The following is an 18,763-nucleotide window of genomic DNA, read 5'->3' on the forward strand; positions in this document are numbered from 1 at the left end:
GTAATGGCTGCCCAGAGGGGAGGTGACACGGCAGGGGAGGGCACAAACCGGGATGCACATGCAACGCAACACATAAACGTGAGGTGTTGGGGTGCAGGGGAAGAGAGACGGGAGCCAAATCAGTGCAAAGCTTGCAGAGCCTCTGCCTGCTGTCCTTGCTGACCTGCTTCACATGGCTCCCACCCTCTGGGATGCCAGCAGGATCAGCGCTGGGGGCTGGCACCAGTCCCTTTCCTTTCTCCCCCAGCCTGAAGGAAGTGTTAGCGTTTGGAGCAGGAAAAGGCTCAGACCAGCTCCCTGCACCCACATCCCAGTGTTCGCCCCCAGCCCTGGGTCACTTCCTCCATTTTCCCCTTCTGAAAGCTGTTTTTAATTTAAAGAACGCAATTAAATTGCAAATATTTCACTGTTTTCTGTCAACTGTTAAACCAACATTTGAAGAGAATAGTGGATGCCATCTCCCTTGGAAAGTTCATGCATTTATAATACATTGAACGAAAGACAGAAGCTACCAAAAATGGGTAACAGGGTAAAAAGTTTAAAAGAAAACGGAGGGAAGAGAGATGAGGATATAGAGTCCTTTAAAATAATTCCTTCCCAAATGAGGATTCTTATGCTCATTTAGGGAATGCCATCTCTTAATGGAAGTCTTTGAACCTTTAGTACCAATGTATGTCCCTGCTAACCAAGGATCCTGCTAGCTGACCCCAAAAGGTAGCACAATAAACCACTAACCATTAGTGAGTGATGGAGGTTGTTTCAGACACCTGGTAGCACTTCAGCTACAGACCCCAGCTGACCTTGCTATAGGCAACTTGGCGGTCCCTCCAGGCAGGACTTCAGGCCATGTCTAATGCAGGGTGCTGTGCTCCAAGCTGAGGCTGTGCAGTGCACTGAGGACAGGCCCCACTGCAAGGAAGAGTGTCTTCCATGCTCCCAGGGTTATTTTTACAAGGACACAGTGGCTCCTGTGTCATCCCAGAATGCTCCGGGAGGCAAGGCGGAGGCATGATGCTGGTTTGGCTGGGAGGATGCTCTGGAATTATACAGAAAGGATTTTTCCTTTGACTGCTGCTTGGTCCTTCATACAGAAAAGCAGGGAATGAATTCACCTCTGCCCCTTCAGACTAAGTGCAGTGCAAGACTGGAAGCTGTCGCAGAGGAAGGAGATCCACCAGGGACAGGGGTTGTATCTGGTCTCTGTAGACTGGTTATCCTGAGGGTCATATTGTCAGTTATTTGTAGTGTGTTGGTTGCTTCTACCACATCGGCATTTCTCAGCTACCCCGCTGCATAAAGGAAAGCCAGGGCCATTCTGCCCAACTGGTCCATGAGGCGGTCTCACCCTAGTGATCAGTCTAACACTGGGCCTAAACACATTGATTCAAATTTCCAATTTTGTGAGACCCTGTATTCAATGTACATGTTTGTGTCTTGCAGGTTGTCCTCAAAGAAGAGAAGACACAGGTAAGAGTTGGTCAAGTGTGGGTGGTCCCATAGAAATATGAATTTAATGGTTTCCTCATGATCTCACAAGGCTGATGGTTGCTAGTTGGGAGCAGAAGACACTTTTCTTCTGTGACTCCTGTGGAATCCTTTTGGCTCCCCCAACTCCCTGTGGGTCCAGAGCTACCCTCTCTGTATTCAGTATTCCTTAGACCCCATAGGAACCAGGTCTCCAGCCCAACCTGTGCAATCAAGCACATAACTGGAAAAAACCTCTTGGTATAAACAACCCCTGGCAACCTCATCCATGTTGTATCCATTCTGCACCTTGAGTCTTCATTTCTCTTATGGTTTCATCTGCAAACAGTATGGAATCCCCCAGCAGTGCCCATCTTTGGAACATTCAGTCAGTGGCTTTCCAGGTGTGTACTGGAAGAACTCTTCTTATTCCAGTACATGTGTGTACAGTACCAAGAAGTCACCAAGGTGGCTGATCCCTTGAAGATCCTTTTTGGCCAAGCCCACAGGCAGATTTGTCAGCAGGCACTCAGAGACCCCCTGTGCTGTGGCAGAATCATTAATCCCTTTCATTTTTTCTTGCATGCTCGTGGGCAATGCAGCTCTAACGTTGACATGTGATTGTGCAGCTTTTTATCAGAGCAGAAATCTCTGAACTAATTAGCCATTTCTTATCTAGTTCTTCAAGCCCCAAAAGTAAGAGAAAGGAAGAAAGAAAACACAAAAAACAGTAAGTAGTGATTCATGGAGTTCCTTACCCTGCCTGCACAGAGCTGTGACGCTAGGAAGTGCTTGGTGTGGTGTGTCCCCTGGAGCTGCACAGCCCTAAGTACCTCTCAGGATTATTTTGCAGCTAAACACAGCAATTCTGGGTTTGCTGGAATGGAAAAGGTTTGTAGAGGCTGGAGATCTTTCCCTCTCTTTTGTGCCATCTCTTTCAGTGCTTTTTTTTGTATCTCACAAGGATGTGCAGTGTCTTGTTCATCCAGTCCTGAGCAGAGACTCCAGCTTTTCTGATGAGGGATGAGCTCAGCTCTGCAGAGCACAGTGCCCCCCAGCCTCCCAAGGAGCAGGCTGCACACTGGTGCTGAAAAGGGCCTAAGCTCCTCCCTATTGGCAGCTTTTGGAGGTTTTGGGCTATTCATGATATACAGTACAACCAAATATTCCAAATGGGAGCAGGAGGCAATGGGGACTAGGGAAAAGAAGGGATTGTTTGGAGGTGATAGAGGTCGTGAAAACCTGGGTTTGAGGATCCCATCTGCCCTAGAGTGTTAGCAGAGTCCCTGTGCTATGGGGCAGTCAATCAAGAGGTATGGTGTAAAATACAGTTCCCCAGGGCTGGAAGGAAGACCTGTAAGCTCTCTCTGTTTTTCACCTCCTCCTCTGTCTTCTCCTGGGAATTCCAACTTGCAGCTTCTCACCTGCTTTCAGAGCAAAGAAACAGTTCTGGGGCTGAACCCTGGGCATCAAGCCCCTGGTTAGCTTTGCTGGGACTTGGGATACCCTACAAGAGACAGAAACTGAGCTAGCAGATGGAAATCTGATGGTTTGGTACTAACAGCCCCTGATGCTGCCAGTGTGACCCCAGTAGACACTGGGACTGAAGAGACTGGGAGTGCATGAGGTGCAGAGCATGTTGTGCTGCCTGCACAGGCCATCTCTAATGCATGCAGAGAGCCCATCTCTTTTCCTCTGTGATTTCTGTGTGTTCAATAGCACAGCCACAATGGCTCTTTGGCAATAACCTAGCCAAGGCAGTTTAGCCCTCATCTTTCAGCTCACAAAGAGAGCTGAGTGACTCCTGGTTTCTCCCAACCTCCTTATTGCTCCTGATGTGGATCACATAGGTCCCACGAGCCATCTTGAGTCAGGATTCTCGTATAATCATGCTGCTTTGGCTTATGTGTGTATCTGCTGATCTAAATTACACATGACCAGGTTTTTTTCTCCTACAGAAAGGGAAAACATTTAAAGTGGAGGGACTGATGCAGAGGGTGAAGAGCAAACATGGGGATTTTAACACAAATCCACCATGTAAGGGAGAGATGTCCAGTGTTGCTGGTTTCAGCCATATGGAAATTAGAAAGAGGGATCCCCAAATGTGAAGTTTTAAATATCATAATAGGGTGTGAAAAGCATCAGAGAAAGCAGCCAGGTGGAGTTCAAGCAATTGCCCTGGAGGTTGCCCTCTTGCCTTAAAGGAAATGCTGTTCTCAAGCAATTGATTTGCCGAGTTTTATAGCAGCAAATGGCTAAATGCTGTCCAAGCAGGTTGTATTACTGCTGTCAGTGACTGGTATAGTGTGGCCATGAAACCAGAGCGTTCCCACTGGCTTACCCATTGTTAGCTTTCCCTGCTGGCACAACAATGCCAGCCCGAGCAGATGGTTACACTGCCACGTCAAGTGTCTGCTGTGGTGGGCAACAGTGAGAGGGAATGGGCACAAAAGGTGACAGAGACACGCAGGGAGGCTGGGGAAGGCTGGCTGTTACTGAGCGTTCTGTGTTATTGGAAGCCTGTCCTTCTGCATCTGCTCTTTAACAGGGAGCCTGCACTAGAGAGGCTTGGAGCAAGAAATGCAAGGATTGGAGCTTTGTGGTGGGTTGCCCAAAGGGACGGTGTTCTCCCACCAAGGGTCAGCAATGGGAAGGTCCCAGGCTGTTTCCTGGCTGTCCTGGGGTAGGCTGCAGGATGAAAGGCAGGCAGATGAGTGAGCAAGCACATAGCTCTTGAAAGTCTTGAGAACAGAAAGATCGGTGCTGTCTGCTGCACTCCTGCTTGCTACTCCATAGATCTTCCCCCAGAAGGCTACAGCACTAACCTAATAGCTGGTAGCTAAAATGCTGCATAGATCTCTGTAAGATGGCATGCCTTAATGTCAGCGTAGCTCTGAAGGCATGGAGAATTTCTCCTGCTGCACAATCTCTTTGGCTTAAAATGCAGATCTCCTTTCTGATTGGAATGTTGTTGACCTCAGCCTCCAGCTGCTGGATCTTGCACCCCCAACTCTGCCAGCCTAACGGTGGTTTTCCTCTCTGCTTCTTCAAGCTCTCGTGGGCGCAGCCGGAAATCCCATCGCCACCGCCACTGCCACTCTCGCTCAGAGAGCTCCGACTCCCACTCCCCCAGCTGCCGAAGCAGGTAACGCCACCATTCCCCGACCTGTGTCCTGTAACGCTTCCCAACGGGCTCAAGGACATGACTGCAACAGCCTCTGTGACCCACAAACTCTGGGTGCAGAGCCACATCCCACCCTGGTAGCAGCTATGTCACATTACTGAGGGCTGAGCTTCTTGTGGTCTCAGCTATAGAAGGGTTTTGCCTCGAGGAGCAGTGGCTGCTGCTTTTTGGTTTGGCAGTCACTTCTAATCCTCATGGCTGATGATCAGCTCATGACAGCTGATTCCAGCCTAGTCTTCCTTCCCCAGCCCAAGGGCTGTGTACTGCTATGTCCCAAGAGATCCTTAAACATGGTCTTAGTAATGGAAATATATTTGCCCATGGGCATAGCCACCATCTTTGACCTGATTAAAATCTCTGTCCTGTGGATGACAGATGCATCCTGGGGCCAGCTAAGTGGATGCTGGTGTTAGACCCAGAATCACTGCAATAGCAAGTTGCACAGTTTATACACATCATGTTTCATGTTTTCTGAAAGCACTTGAACAAACCACCCCCCCCTTCCACTTCCCTCCTAACTGCTGGGAATTTTCTTCTGAAGAGCTGACGTTGTGTGCGGGGAAGAAAGCAATCAGTAATCAGAGGAGCATTCATGCAAGAGCAGACAGAATGTGCCTTCTCTTGGAGGTGTATTACCATAGGGACATTCAAGGCTGTATGGAAGTATAGTTTGCCTTGAGCCATCACAAAATCATGAGCTGGAGCTGAAACATGAGGTTGAGCTCCAAAGCCTGGATGCAAAATATTCTCTGTTAAAAAAAAAAGTAGAACAGCAAAACATTCTTTTTCTCTCCATCATGACTCCGCAGAGCAGTCATGTGGAAAACCTTCCCCACACACAACGGCCTAGCACAGAGCTGCCAAGGGTCTGTATGGAGCTGGTGATGGGCAATACTGCAATACCAAGGAGTAACAGTTTGGCTGTTCATGTCTCCTGGAGGCACAGAGCCAGGTCTCGGGAGGAAAGGCGTAAAACACGGCGCAGACACTCCCGGCACCATTCAAAGATCACGGCAAAGCGAAGCTCCTCCGCAGAGGTTCAGGCCAGCCAAAAAGCCAGCCAGACCCTCCAGCTCTACAGCTTCCTGTCTCCTAAGGAAGTAGTAAGTATTACACACTGTGCTCCTCTGCCTGAACTAGCCACAGGAATCTGGGCAAGGAATGTGATATGAAATTTTTATAACTCAATTATAGTGATGTTAGACAAAGGTGGTTTAAAACTATTATTTATTAATGGTGCTGTTCTTCAATGTATTTCAAGTCATTCCTTCCTTCAGCGCTTTCCCACCAAGGGTGGAGCTGGAGAGGGGAAAAATTTGCAAAGGCTCTAGCCTATGAATAATGAATTGAGGACATTTAACGAAAAAGAAACAAAAGAGTGGCCTCCAGCAATGATATTTTACAGGGAAGTGTTTGTTACGCAGTCTTTGCTCAGCTGGATGTGAACTTAATTCACTGGTCTTCATGTCCAAAAGTTTAGTCCTTTGGGGGAAGAAAGGGAACCAAACATATACATAAAAGAAATATCTACATTTAATGAGCTGGTGATTATTGGCAGGGGATATTTTCTGACTATCAGGATCCTTCTAGGATCACTGTTGCTCTGGACTGACAAGCCCAGGGGCTGAATTCGGAACTTATGAGCAGCTCTCATTGATGCTAATGGGAACTGCACGTGCAGCTGAGGGTAAAATCAGGCTCAGTGCCTTGGGATGTTTTTCCATATACATGGAAAGATTTGAGGGAGCAAGAGATTAAAAGAGGTATTAGATACGGATTGATATGCAGTCTTCCTTTTCCATGGCATATTTCCCCTTTGTTCCCAGTTAGCTGCAAAGCAGAGGTGTGATGCTCCTTGATTGTGGTGTTAGTATCTGACAGGCATTCTGGAGACATAAATTGCTACACAGGACTCAAGGTAGAGCAGAATCTGGTGCTTGTGTGGATGTGTAACGTTAGAGGTGTCTTCAGTACAGAGTCCTCCAATCCCCAGAGTGGTATATAAAAGGGAACTGATTTTCACCTTTAGGCCCAGTCATCAACTTGAAATAGCTCAGCCATAGGCAGTAGCTACATCAGATATGAGATGGTGCCAGCAAGAGGAGAGACTTTATCTGCTCTCCCACACAGACAGTGTTCTGATCAAAATACACAGAGATTATACGTGGGTACAGACAGGCGCAAGCTGTCTCTCAACATTATAGATATGCGTATTTGCTCTCATTATAGACCTCTCTTGTGCAGTGCACATGTGAGTCATTGCTTATAATGCCATACAAGGCAGAGCGAGTAGCAGAACCTGCACGCCACACATCAACACGTGCACATGAAGAAAGAGTAACCAGGTATGAAGCTCTAATTGCCATGAGCCTGGGGTGTTGCCCTCTGCCAACTTGGGAAGGTAGGAATGATTTAAGAGCTCCTCCCAAAAAACAGCCAACCAAAGACTGCATCATGTCACCAGGGTTTTTTTTTTTTTGTTCAAGAGGCATATTTTATGTAACTGTTTTCAAGTCTAAGCCTGGTTTTTAATGAGTAGTAGGTTTTCTCTCTCTGAAGGCAGGCTCCCTGAGTCCTGTGAGGCTGACTACCAGCTGCTCTGTTCCCTGAGCAAGAATAAACTCTAATTTAAAACTGTAAAAGCTTTAAAATGAGCTAAACTCAGGCATGCTGCATCCCCCTTTCCACTTGCCTCACTGGGGTAAATGAGCACACAAGCTGCAGGGCAGGGAAAATCGGAGCTTTATGGTTGGAATTGCAGGGGATGGCTAGAAAATAAATGTTATCAGGCCTCTGCTGCTTTCTTTCTAGTAAGGGTTAATAACACAGGCAAATATTTAAATGACTAAAAGGCATAAGTACCTTTAATATGCAACCCATTAGTGTCCTTTTGTTCCCAAAAAAAGTCGAGCTTCTTGGGACCAAGCCCACATTTAAGCTTGTTTAAATAGAAGTCCCTGGTTAAGTGCTGCCCCTGAATTTTTTCTGTATAAGGTCATTAAATATCATATACTCAAAACTGGCAGGGAAAAATGGAATGGGAACTTGTAGTCTCATTTATTAATGACTATACACAACTCTGTGATGCCTCGCCTTTTTGTGAGTTAAGTGGTTGCTCTATAAATAAGCTTAGTCCTGTCAGCCTCGACTTTGAGAGCAGCCTGGATGTGTTAGAAATGAGAATGTGCTCTTCCAGAAAATGGTGATCACATAAAAATAAATTACTGGGAAAGAAAATGTTGTGCAAAAAATTCCAGAACTGGGAGTCAAAAATGCCGTGTTTCAGTCCTCTGGGGGTTGGGGTGTTCCTCTCCCCTACCCTTGCCTCTGGCTAGAGCTTCCCAGCCAAAACATCCTTACCTGGGGAGATGCATTGTCATGTATCCAAAGGAAAGGGGATTGCACAGGAAGGATCCCAATGAAGAGACTCAGACAATACACAAACTCCCATGAGGTAATGTTATGGCACTTCCAAATCAAAGATTGTGCTTTTTAAGCTATTTTTTAATTCCACATTATTTGTCTTCTGAAAACTTGACACATTTTGTAGTAAATTCTGTCATTCCTCCCCCAGTTTGTTTTCCTTCCTTTCTGCTGGAACAGCCACAGTTTCTAACTAGGTCTACCTGTAATTTATGAGGGACAAAGCATATGAAATAATGCCCTAATGCCCTGTCCATGCATCTACCTTGCTGCTGCTTTCTTTCTTGCCTTTATGCATAAGTTGGTGCATGCACATACACACATGCAGAAACACCCCAAAGTTCCCTGCTGCTTTGCTTTTTGGCAGTGAATTCCCAAGCTTCTCCTGCTCATTCTCCCTTTAATCCCATGCAGCCACAATAGCCACCTATTGAGAGCAGGATTGCATGAGGGTCTGTGCCTCAGCATGCAGAGAAACTGTGGGTAATATACAGCATCCAATTTTGAATAGAGTCCCCTTAACCTGCTGCAGATGCTTTATTCTACACTGACACACATGTACCACATGCCAGTGTGCTTCCAGTTGAGCAGTGCAATAGAAATACCTGCAGGGCATGAATCTAATTGCCTTTGTTGTACCTGATGAAGATAACTGCACGCTGCAGACACTTTCCTTGCCAGCTCCTTTACTTCCACCAAGACTCATTTACAATGTCACAAATTAACACAGGCTTGAGCCAGATTTTCAGTGGGGCACAGCTGTTCCCAATGATGCTCGTGTCTGCAGAAAAGGTAGGAGTGAGAAAATATTGGGATAGCAGGTGTAGGAGGGCTGAGGAAACGGTCTAGCAGACCTGCATATTGGCTTGCTGTTGCTCTAGCCTGTTCAGAAGGCTAGATGGTTTCTTTTTCCTACGGTTTACATAGGAAAAGCTACTCTTTTAACTGTTTGGCAGCATGTTTCTGTTGACAAAGAGGACCCTTGAAGAGCAGAAAGGCAAAAGCCTTCATGAAAATGGAAGTTGTTCTCTCTTTTTCTTAATTCCCTCCCAGCCAGGGGACTGAGGTTACCCCTGGTTGGGTAAGTTTGCAGCTCAGCACTGGGACGCAGGGAGGCCAGCAGCCTGGGGTGGAGGAAGGATGCCTGCAGCCACTGGTGGGCTGTGTTGTACACCGGGTACCAAAGGAGGTGGTGAAGGCAAACCCTTGCTCCAAAGTAGTGCCAGCCTAGCTCAAGCCGAGGTGGGGACACCGTGGCCTGTGTCACATGGGGCTGGCTGCACCCCAGCATGCTGGAAAGATCTTCGCAAAGGAACAAACCTTTGCCTGGCATTCTTGGGGATTCATCCCCAGCAATGGATCAGGGAGCCAGGCTGCTCAGCAGTGCTACCACCCAGCCCCAAACAACCCAAGCTCTGACCTTGCAGGGACAGTCTGTCATTGCCTTCATGCTCCTGGACTTAACTTAGCCCTTGTGGTACAAAAAGACTCGCCCTGAGCTCTCCACCTAGCCAAAAAGAAGGGTATTTTCCACTCGGTATTCCTCAATACAGTGGGACTCGTAGTTGTGCAGCCCTTCTCAGCAGGTGCTGCTGCCTGCACCAGTAGCAACTCAGCAGATGTCTGCTGGGCCCTTGCTGAGAACAAGGCTCACCAGGGTCATTGACACAAGTGTTTTATTCCTTTCATTATTCCAGTGCCCAGAGAAAAGAGAGAAAGGGAGACATTATGCACCTCTGAAAAGGAAATTAACTCCACTTTGAAGTGAGTTGCAAAACAAGAATAAAAAGACCCAAGAAAGAAATCCTCCAAGCAGAAGTGAGGCCGTGCCACGCAGCTCATTGATGGGTCTCGGGCCCCTTATGGCTGAGAAGATGTAGAGTCATCTCTCACCCCAGGGCTGTTTGCAGCACAGTAAATGGAGTTGTTCAGTTTAATTGGAAGATGAGTAGTGATTGTGTTTTTGTAACCTATTAGACTGCACTGCCTCTTGGTCTAGGATCACACTCACAATTACAGTCTGGTGTATGAGTGAGGGCCTTATTTCTACTCCCCCTTCATCTTGATAGAGTAACGATTTGAAACCAAAAAAAATCCAATAAATATATCTTGGGTTCCCTTGAGGGCAGCAGTAGCTCCCCTGCTGAAAGCTGGAGGAGGCAAAGTTCGCTGGGATTATTTAATTACTTATTAGAGAGGGGGAAAAATTAACATGTTCACATAGCGAAAATGAGCTCATGAAAGAGCAGTGTTTTAAGGCACTCTAGAAAAACAAAAAGCCATTAGAATTCAGCTGAGCTCTGCAGCATTTTCACTGTTTGCATGGTGTTTTCAGATGTGGGGCTGTTTTCATCTTGTGTGGCTGGCAGTAAAATGGGACCAGAAGCAAAGCCAAGGTCATCAGGTGGGGAATTCATCCAAGCAGAGAGGCAAGTTGAGCACCTCGAGGCTTGTCCTGGCTCTTGCCACAGGTCACAAATCTGCCCCAGAGCCTGCAGGAAGTTACTGGCTCCAGCCTTGTGCCACGGCTGGTGAGGCTGGAAGTTGCTGTGTCCCCCCAGCACCTGCCTTGCCCCAACCACCTCCTCAGGCCTCACGAGGACTTTGGGCTCCCTATTTCACTGATACCCACATGTTGCCTTTTCCCAGAGTGCTGCTACCACTGATGCTGAGCCACAGAGAATCTTGTTGATCCCCTGGTCACTTGACAGATTTTGTGATGTGCTGACGACAGTTGCTACTTTGAAGGTAGACTTCAGTGAAGATAGGCAGCAGCCTTAAAAGCTGGTTTAGAAATGCTGTGTTTTGGGGCAGAAATAAAGACCTTTTGGTTTAGACTGGGAGGAAGCAGAAACAAGTGTTTGTGGTGCTGGGGTCAGTGTCCATCAGAGCAGCCTCATCCCACTCCAGTCCTTTCCTACCTCTCCAGCCAGCGAGTACCTCACATGGTGGTTTTATGCCTGTAAATGGAAGGTGATCAAAAGCTGTCTGTCTCTTGGATAGGGTGCAGATCTAATGCAAACCATAACCCATCTATTACAAAAATATCTGGCATATTTTAATCCTGTATCTTCTGGGATGTGGCTGGGGAGAGTGCAGTGGTACAAAGCAAAGAGGCCGGTTCTCTCAGGGCTCTGGATGTGGCATCAGGGTTTCAGAAAGAATTGGTGAAAACCAGAACCAAATACCTCTCTTATGCTCCCTTGACACTGTCAACAAGGACTGGTAGAGAAGTGCTAGAGCTGAGAAGTAGTAAGGAGCAGTACCAGATGAGGACTTGCAATGTGTGTCTCCATTCATTCCTAGTTGAGAACACTTGGAAGATGTTTCTGCTCTGTTAAGGGTTTCTGCATTGAAGGTGCAAGTTGGCTAGTGAAGAAGGATCACTTCAGTTCCCTTGTCTGCTGCCGGGGCTCCTGATGTCTCCAAGTTAGCACTAAGCGTCACTTAGAAGGTAGTATGGAGTGGGCTGGGAGAGTCCCCAGCTCCAGTATGGATTTGCCAGGATGAACCAATTCCTATTCTCTTATCCCAGAAGCAATAATGCTTCTCTCCCTGGCAATATAGGAAGTATTTGGAGATCCTCCAGCTCCAGGCATTTTCAGAGTGTGAGGATGTTGTAGGCAGTTGTTGTACCACAGGCTGTGTGCTGGAAGCTGCTGTGTGTGTTGGTAGCTTTGCTCTGGTTTCAGTCACTGCTGGTTCAGCACTTGTGTCCAAGTCAGCTGTCCCAGTTAGCACCTCTTGAACTAGGTCGAGAGCAACCTTCCCCTGAGGCCACAGATCAGATGCCACAGGCAGGATGTGAAGGCACCATCTGATGGGATGAAGGAGCTCCATGTAAAAGGTGACTGTAAAGGGCATCTCGTCCCTCTGTGGATAAGAGCCCTGTCCTTGCACAACATTGCAGTGTTGTTTTCTCACCTCAGAGTACCCCAGGTTTGTGAAGGCAAAGCATTGCCCACCAGTGTGGAGAGCATGGCATAGAGGGAGGGCATTGTGTGCCCCAGAGCACGGTGTGAGGACATGTGCACGTGTTTGAGGGAGTATGGCTTGTTGGGAACGTGTCCGAGAACTATCCCGAGCTAGGAGGACCAAACCTATGTGTCCAAGGACCCTGACCAAACCTTATGGACTGGAATGAGGAGAGCATCTGAGTGAAAGAGGAGGAGGCCACATGAAAGTGCGGATGTGCTGGGTCTGCATTTGGCCCTAAATCTCACCCCACTGCAAGGGCAGGATGTTAGCACTAACACAGCCTCCCTCCCAGTGCTGGTACATTCCTGGACCAGCTCAGGTAAATGCCAGTGGAGTTAAAACTGACCTGTAAAATACTCAAATGATGTAAATCCCTTTGGTGGCACTCAGGGTCCCAGACAACAGCCCTGCCCAGGGCAGCCTATGTGGGTTTGGGGTCCTTGCTGACCCCACTGGGTTCAGCAACCACTGAAACCCAGTTAAGGGTTTGGCTGAACCCCACACAGAGGCTGGCTGGAGCAGGGCTGTGTCCCCTGCCCCATAGAGCTCCAATGCAGCACAGGGGGGAATATATTTCCTTCTCAATTTCTTTACTTCTTCCCTCACTTGAGTTCCCTTTGTCACTTCATGAAACCCAGGGGGATTTAGTGCAAGCTGCGACCACAAGCACTCAGCCTCCAGGAATGGGCTGAACTGCTTAATTTAAAGCAGAAGGAAACAAAACTGAATAATAAGGGAGAGAAGCAAGCAGACCAAAAGCAGTCGTGCCATTGGTATAGAGGAGGCGAGCAAACAGTTGGCAGTGTGGATTGAAGAGAGGGGTTATGTTTTTTTCATGTCATTTGAGACTCTAATGATGGACTTATGTTGCCCGCTCTACACCTTACCTACTAAAGGAGGAGTTCTTGATGGGTAAGTGGATGCTATCCGCAAGACACCAGGGAATGTATGAGAGGTCACTTGAGCGCATTAGCTGTATCTTCTTCAGGGGGTAAAAAAGCACACAAAGAAGTATCTGTATACCTTTTATTTCCAGAGGGATTTTTCTTTTTCCCTCCCCTTTTTTTTCTTTTTCCTTTTTCCTTTTTCTTTTTGTTATTTTAGCTTTTATTTCAAAGTGATAACTTATTTATTTGCAAGTTTTTCCTTTGTACAGAAGCCCTTGATTTGATTTGATTTTTATTTGCTTATTTTAGTGACATTCATTCAGCCTCTTTATTAAGGAAGCGTAAAAAATTCACTCCTTTAAGATTTTGTTTCATTTTTGTTTTCTTCCCAATGATTATGCAGGGTTTTTTATATGTATATACACATTTATTCTTTTCTTTTTTTTTCTTCCCCCCTCCCCTCTTTAAGGTTAAATAAGGGCTTTGTCCTCTTTTTGATTCAGTTATTTTGGTTCTTTGGTTGCCCGTTTACTTTGCTGAACTCTTTTTGTTTAACATGAATCGCATGCTGATGCTCTTTGCATGATCTCTAAATCTTCCCATTATCATAGCAGGGGGAAAAGAAGTTTCTTCTTACTGTGGTTTTCTTTCAGGGATATGTGCTTTTGTTTTCTTCTCCTCTTTCTTCTTTTTCTTTCTTTCTTACTTTGTTTCTTTCCTTTCCTTTTGTTTCAGTGCATCATGGTGGTAAAATTTCTGGGTTTATTAAAAAAAAAAAAAGGCAAAATAAAACCAGAAACACACCCCCCAAACCCGTTCAAACAATGCCAAATGGCTTTTTTGCTTTCAGATCTCTCAGTCAGGGTCTTCTGCTGACCTCTTTACCAAAACAGACAGCCCGCCTGGCAACCTAGCCAGCCACAATGGAGAGTATCATGAATATGACTCAGGAAACGATACTTCCTCCCCTCCCTCCACTCAAACGAGCTCATCCAGGTCAAAGGAAAGCCAGGAGAAAAGAAGTCTAGTCCATGATGGCTTTGGCCATGCCTTCTCGTCCGGGAAGCCCAAACTGGCCAACAGCGATAACAGCTCTGATTCAGGAAATTCCTTCACCAGTTGCTTTTCCCAGACCAAGGGAACAGCTTTGGAAAATCTGTCTCCAGATGCCCAGGGACAAGACCGAAGGTCAGTGATTACCAGTAGCTGCTGCTGGCAGCCACATACCTGGTACGTTGTTGCTCTCTATCTCCTGCCCGCTCGCCAGCTGCAGTGGTGAGCTGGCAGGGAGGGGTTTGTGGTCTGGAGGCAGTTAGATGTAGATGAGACCCACGGTCTTGCCAGTCTGGAGTCAAGAACCCAGCAATGACCAGTGCTGTAGCCTGAGGAGGAAGGTGAAAACGCAGCCATCACAGCCCTGGGCATTGCTTGTGCCAGCTCTGCTGGTGTTAATGTGGTTAATGCAGGGTTTGGCCCTGGGTAGAGCTGTGTCCTGAGCACGTCCCTGCTCAACTGGGCATGACCATGTCAAAGAAGAGAGTCACTGGCCCTTCTGGGCAAAATCCGAGAGGTGCATCAGGGGTTTGCTGTGCTAACTTTCCTCCTCTGCTTACTGTGGGGAAAGCAAGTGGAACTCATTTTCACTAAAACCATTATGGGCTGTTCTTTCACCTATCCAATGAGCCAAATCCAGCCTGCCCCTTCCCAATTCATTCCTGGGTGACAAGGCAGCATCTCCTGCAGATGGGGAGCACAGGGAAGAGCAAGTGCCTGGCTGACTGCAGGACAACACAGCAGCAGCTCTGTGTGCTGGGGCCAAGGGGCATCAAGGCTGGGCACAGCAGTCAAACCATCACCCAGTGCCACAGGATCATCAGGAGAGGGGAATGGATGCAGCCTCCATCACTAGCTCCTGTTCCTGGGAGCTTGTCCAATGATGCAGGGGATGAAGGCACTGAAGTGCAGTGGCTGGTACCCACGGCTATGCTCAGACAGTGGTGTTAGAGAGCTCTTCCAGCTCAAGCTCTCTGCTCTTTAAAGCTGAAAGGTAGGGCCAGGATGTGGTCTGAGGGTGGGAGCACTGAATGAGAGGAGAGGGAGCCAGGGAATTGATGTTAGGAAGAACAAGCCCTCCGTTTTCAGTCAGAGGGTAAAAGTTTAGGGCTGTATGTACGTTTCCCATTGTGACTCCAACGGGATAACTCTGCCTTCACATGGGTGGAGCTGGGATTGCAGCTGGCCCTGGCTGCTCGGAGCTGACCTGCCTCGCTGCTGGCCTCTAACCCCAGTTCAGACCCAGGGCACTTCTGGAAGCAGAGGAATTCACACAGCCCTGCTCACGCTGCTCCACAGCCAGGCTGGAGCACAGGCCCTTGCCCTGCCATGCTCCAGCTTTCCCTTGCTCCAGCACTTCTCACCTCATTCCCTCTCAGGACCTGCACCACTCGCTGGCCTGACCCAGGCTCTGGCAACCAGCCACCTCTGGTGTGTTGGGCATGGGACAGCAGAGCTGCCCCTCACACCACCTGGGAGCTCTTCCCTGGCACAGCCTGGAGGGTGAGCTCTTGAGCTCTGACCCACAGGGTCTCCTGCAACAGCAGCCTGGAGAGCCAAGAGGTCCTTTTTATCCCCAGCTGTGGAAAGGGAGGATGGGAGTAATTGTTGGCTGGAGCATGGTGCTCCCCTCAGCCAGGGACCAGTCCCAGTTCAGCCACAGCTTCAACAACTGCCCAATATATGTCCACAGAGGGTGCCTGTCCTTATGTCCCAGCTGCTCAGAGGAGAAGCAGCGGGATTCCCCGGCGTGCCCCAGCCGCAGCTCCTCGCTGAGGCCGTGCTCCCGCAGCGAGTCCTCCACCAGCACGGGCAGGTCTTCCCCTGGCTCCAGCCGCTCCCGCTCCTCGCACCACAAGGTCTCTCCCAGGTACTCCCGAAGCAGGTCCCGTTCTTCAGGAAGGAGGTAAGGCCAGCTGGAACGCCTGTCCCTGTGACCCCGGGCAATGTCTAACCCTTGCAGCCTGGCAGGCTCCCTGCAGGGGAGGTGGAAGAGTTTTGGGGGGTACCTAGTTCACCCCACATGGCTTGGGGTGAACTGGACGCACAGAGCTGAGCTGGGACCCTGAAATATGGGGCATCTCCTTCCCCCAACCCCATGAACCCTGGATTTGGAGGAGTCTTGCACACCTCACCCTCCAGCATCTTTAACTCTTGAATGGTTCTTGCCTATCCCCAGGTCTTCTTCACGTTCCCGCAGCTATTCCTCCAAATCCTGCAAAAAAAGTCCCGGGAGCAGGAATTCAAGGCCTCGTCGGAGCCCCAGTTACTCCCGCTACAGCCGTAGCAGGTACAGCTATCTCCTCATGTGGTACCTGCTGCCTCACCCTTTCCCACTGCCTCCTTCCCTTGTGGGGACTCCAGCACATTTGCTGGCTCCTGCCAGCCCCAAACTGCTCCGTCAGCTTCCTCACTGGGTGCTTTAGTCCTCGGCACTTGGGGTGAGAGGGAGCAGGGGGACGCGCAGCAAGGATTATGGCTGTATGTTACGTTGACCCTCAGTCCAGTGGGAATTTCTCACCATTTATTGCCTCAGAGCTGGTGCTGGTTGCAGAGGGAAGAGCCCAGAGATGAGCCTTTCACTTCCTATGGGAAAAGCGGGTTTCCTACAGCCCTGTGCTGGTTCAGGGGAACCTCACACAAAGCACTTCTGGAGCTAGGCAGGTTGCTGGGGAAGAGACCTGGTTTATCCCATGGTTTCTCACGCTCAGAGCATGTGGCAGGTGAAGTGGCTGTTCTGCTTTGAGCATTCGCAGCCAAGAGTGCACAGACGGCTGCTTGCTGGTGTTTGCCAGAGCCTCATCAAAGTGGGAGATGCCTCACAGGAGAACCTGGGGGCTGCCCCTCTCTATCATGCTGGTGTAAATGGTGGGCAGAGGGTTAGGCTCCAGTTGGGTCTACCCACATCTTTCACCACCTGAGGAGCTCATGCTGGCCAGCAGAGCTGCAGCCCTTGTCAGAGAGGGATCTTCATGCAGAAGGGAAGGACACTTTGCTTTGCAGAGTCACAGCTCTGGCAAAGAGTTGTCAGTGCCCCTGCCCTGTGGGGAGATGTCAGGTACCCTCGTGCTGGCACTCACACAGCCTTGCGGAGGAAAACCCAGTCCAGGCAACTCTATGCCCTCCACACCCCATGGAAAACACACACCTCACAAGCTCAGCCCTGGAGATGCCTTTGGGCATGTTTCTGGTAACATCTCTGCTGCTGTGTACATTTTGCAGCCTTAAATGTTATGTTACCAGGGACTGGTTGTTTCAGGCTGTGACAATCCCTGCACTGGTGTCACACAACATGTCCTGCATGCTGGGATCGCCAGCTATCACTCCACAGAAGGGCCTGTGCTGACGTGTGTGGGGAATTTAACAGAAAGGAAAACCATAGCAACACTGGCACTTGTCCTGGAGAGCAGGGCAGAGCTGCGCAGCCCTGCAGGGATACTGGGGCCCTCTGCTCACGTGGGACCTGCTGCCAGGGTTGTTCTGGCCTGCTTCTGCAGCATAGCCAGCAAGAGCTGGTTTAGTAGAGCTAAATACAGAGTGCATCCACAGACACAGGTATGTGGAAGCCGTCCCAGCTTGGCAGTGCAAACCCCCAGGTATGATTAGTGGGTGTCCATGTGCTCAGAGTGTCTCTTTGTCCAGCTAAATGATTGAGCACTGGGATGATTCTACCAGAGCACTTTGCGTAGAGTGGTCCCTTTGGCGCTGAGTGTCCTCTGCTCATCTGTGCCTTCATGGGTCGCTGCCCCCACTCCCAAAGCCCCAGCAGTGACGGTTTCAATGTGTGCCTTCCGCAGAGACCGTGAGCGCGAGCACAAGTACAGCTCCAGTGACAAGGAATCGCAGCGGGAGCGGGACCGGCAGCGACGCTCCTATTCACCCCTGAGGAAGCGGAGGAGAGACTCTCCCAGCCACCTCGAAGCTCGGCGCATCACAAGGTAAGGGGATGTGGCCCCATCACTTGGAGGCAAGCTCAGCTAGCACTCCCCAGTGACACGCCTGCTCTCTTTGGGTCCCAGCCCTTGGTTTCTCCAGGAGGAGGCTGGTTTCTTTTAGCCTGATCAGCGGGTCCTTCTGCCCCTCCTAGAGCTTGGGGATTTCCAGATAGAGGCAGAGGGAGGATGGAGGGTATCTATAACAGCTGAAGGCAGAGCAGGGGCTCCTGCGTCAGGTGCCATGAGCATCTCCCTCCAAAGCTTTTCATTTCACCCTCTCCTGTAGTAGATGTTCCACACTATACAGTGTCAAATACAGACTCCAACCTTCACACTGAGGGGTCTTTGGGACAACATCAAGCAGAGTCCAGCCTCAGACTTAGCACTTGGGACATTCCTAAGGGCCATGGGGGTGGGTGGTTTGAATCCCAAGGCCTGACAGCTGTCTGATCTCCTTTTTTTCTTTCAAACACTCAATCACATTCTGGGGGAGTGTTTTGCAGAATAAACAGTGCTTTTTGGAGACTTCAGCAGTAAATCCATCCTTGTGCTGCTGGTAACGCGCGTCTCTGTCCCCACAGCGCCCGCAAACGCCCCATCCCCTACTACCGCCCCAGCCCCTCCTCCTCCAGCAGCGCCAGCAGCTACTCCTCCTCCTACAGCAGCTTTAGCCGCTCCCCGAGCCAGAGCCGGAGCTACTCCAGCTATCGGACAAGCCGGAGCCGAAGCTGGAGCAGGAGCAGCAGCAGCACCGAGGGCAGGAGCCGCAGCCGGAGCTCGGGCCCCAGGAGCAGCCGCAGCAGGAGCAGGAGCTATGACTCAGGAGGCAGCTCCGACAC

At 49.3% G+C, this 18,763-nt stretch overlaps 1 protein-coding gene across 1 annotated transcript in view; it reads left to right on the plus strand.

Moving 5' to 3' along the window:
• SRRM4 (serine/arginine repetitive matrix 4) overlaps positions 1 to 18,761 on the plus strand; it is a gene marked incomplete at both ends in the record, with an annotated part of 21,765 nt that extends 3,004 nt beyond the window's left edge. The window contains 8 exons of the mRNA XM_010020995.1: positions 1,441 to 1,467; positions 4,517 to 4,609; positions 5,589 to 5,751; positions 13,787 to 14,124; positions 15,683 to 15,895; positions 16,169 to 16,279; positions 17,787 to 17,927; positions 18,506 to 18,761. Coding sequence (XP_010019297.1) covers positions 1,441 to 1,467; positions 4,517 to 4,609; positions 5,589 to 5,751; positions 13,787 to 14,124; positions 15,683 to 15,895; positions 16,169 to 16,279; positions 17,787 to 17,927; positions 18,506 to 18,761 — 1,342 coding nt within the window. The remainder of the gene's footprint in view (positions 1 to 1,440; positions 1,468 to 4,516; positions 4,610 to 5,588; positions 5,752 to 13,786; positions 14,125 to 15,682; positions 15,896 to 16,168; positions 16,280 to 17,786; positions 17,928 to 18,505) is intronic.
• Positions 18,762 to 18,763: the final 2 nt, after the last annotated feature.

The sequence above is a fragment of the Nestor notabilis genome, unplaced genomic scaffold, assembly GCF_000696875.1.
Source record: "Nestor notabilis isolate BGI_N333 unplaced genomic scaffold, ASM69687v1 scaffold16708, whole genome shotgun sequence".
In the NCBI taxonomy this organism is placed as follows: Eukaryota; Metazoa; Chordata; class Aves; order Psittaciformes; family Psittacidae; genus Nestor; species Nestor notabilis.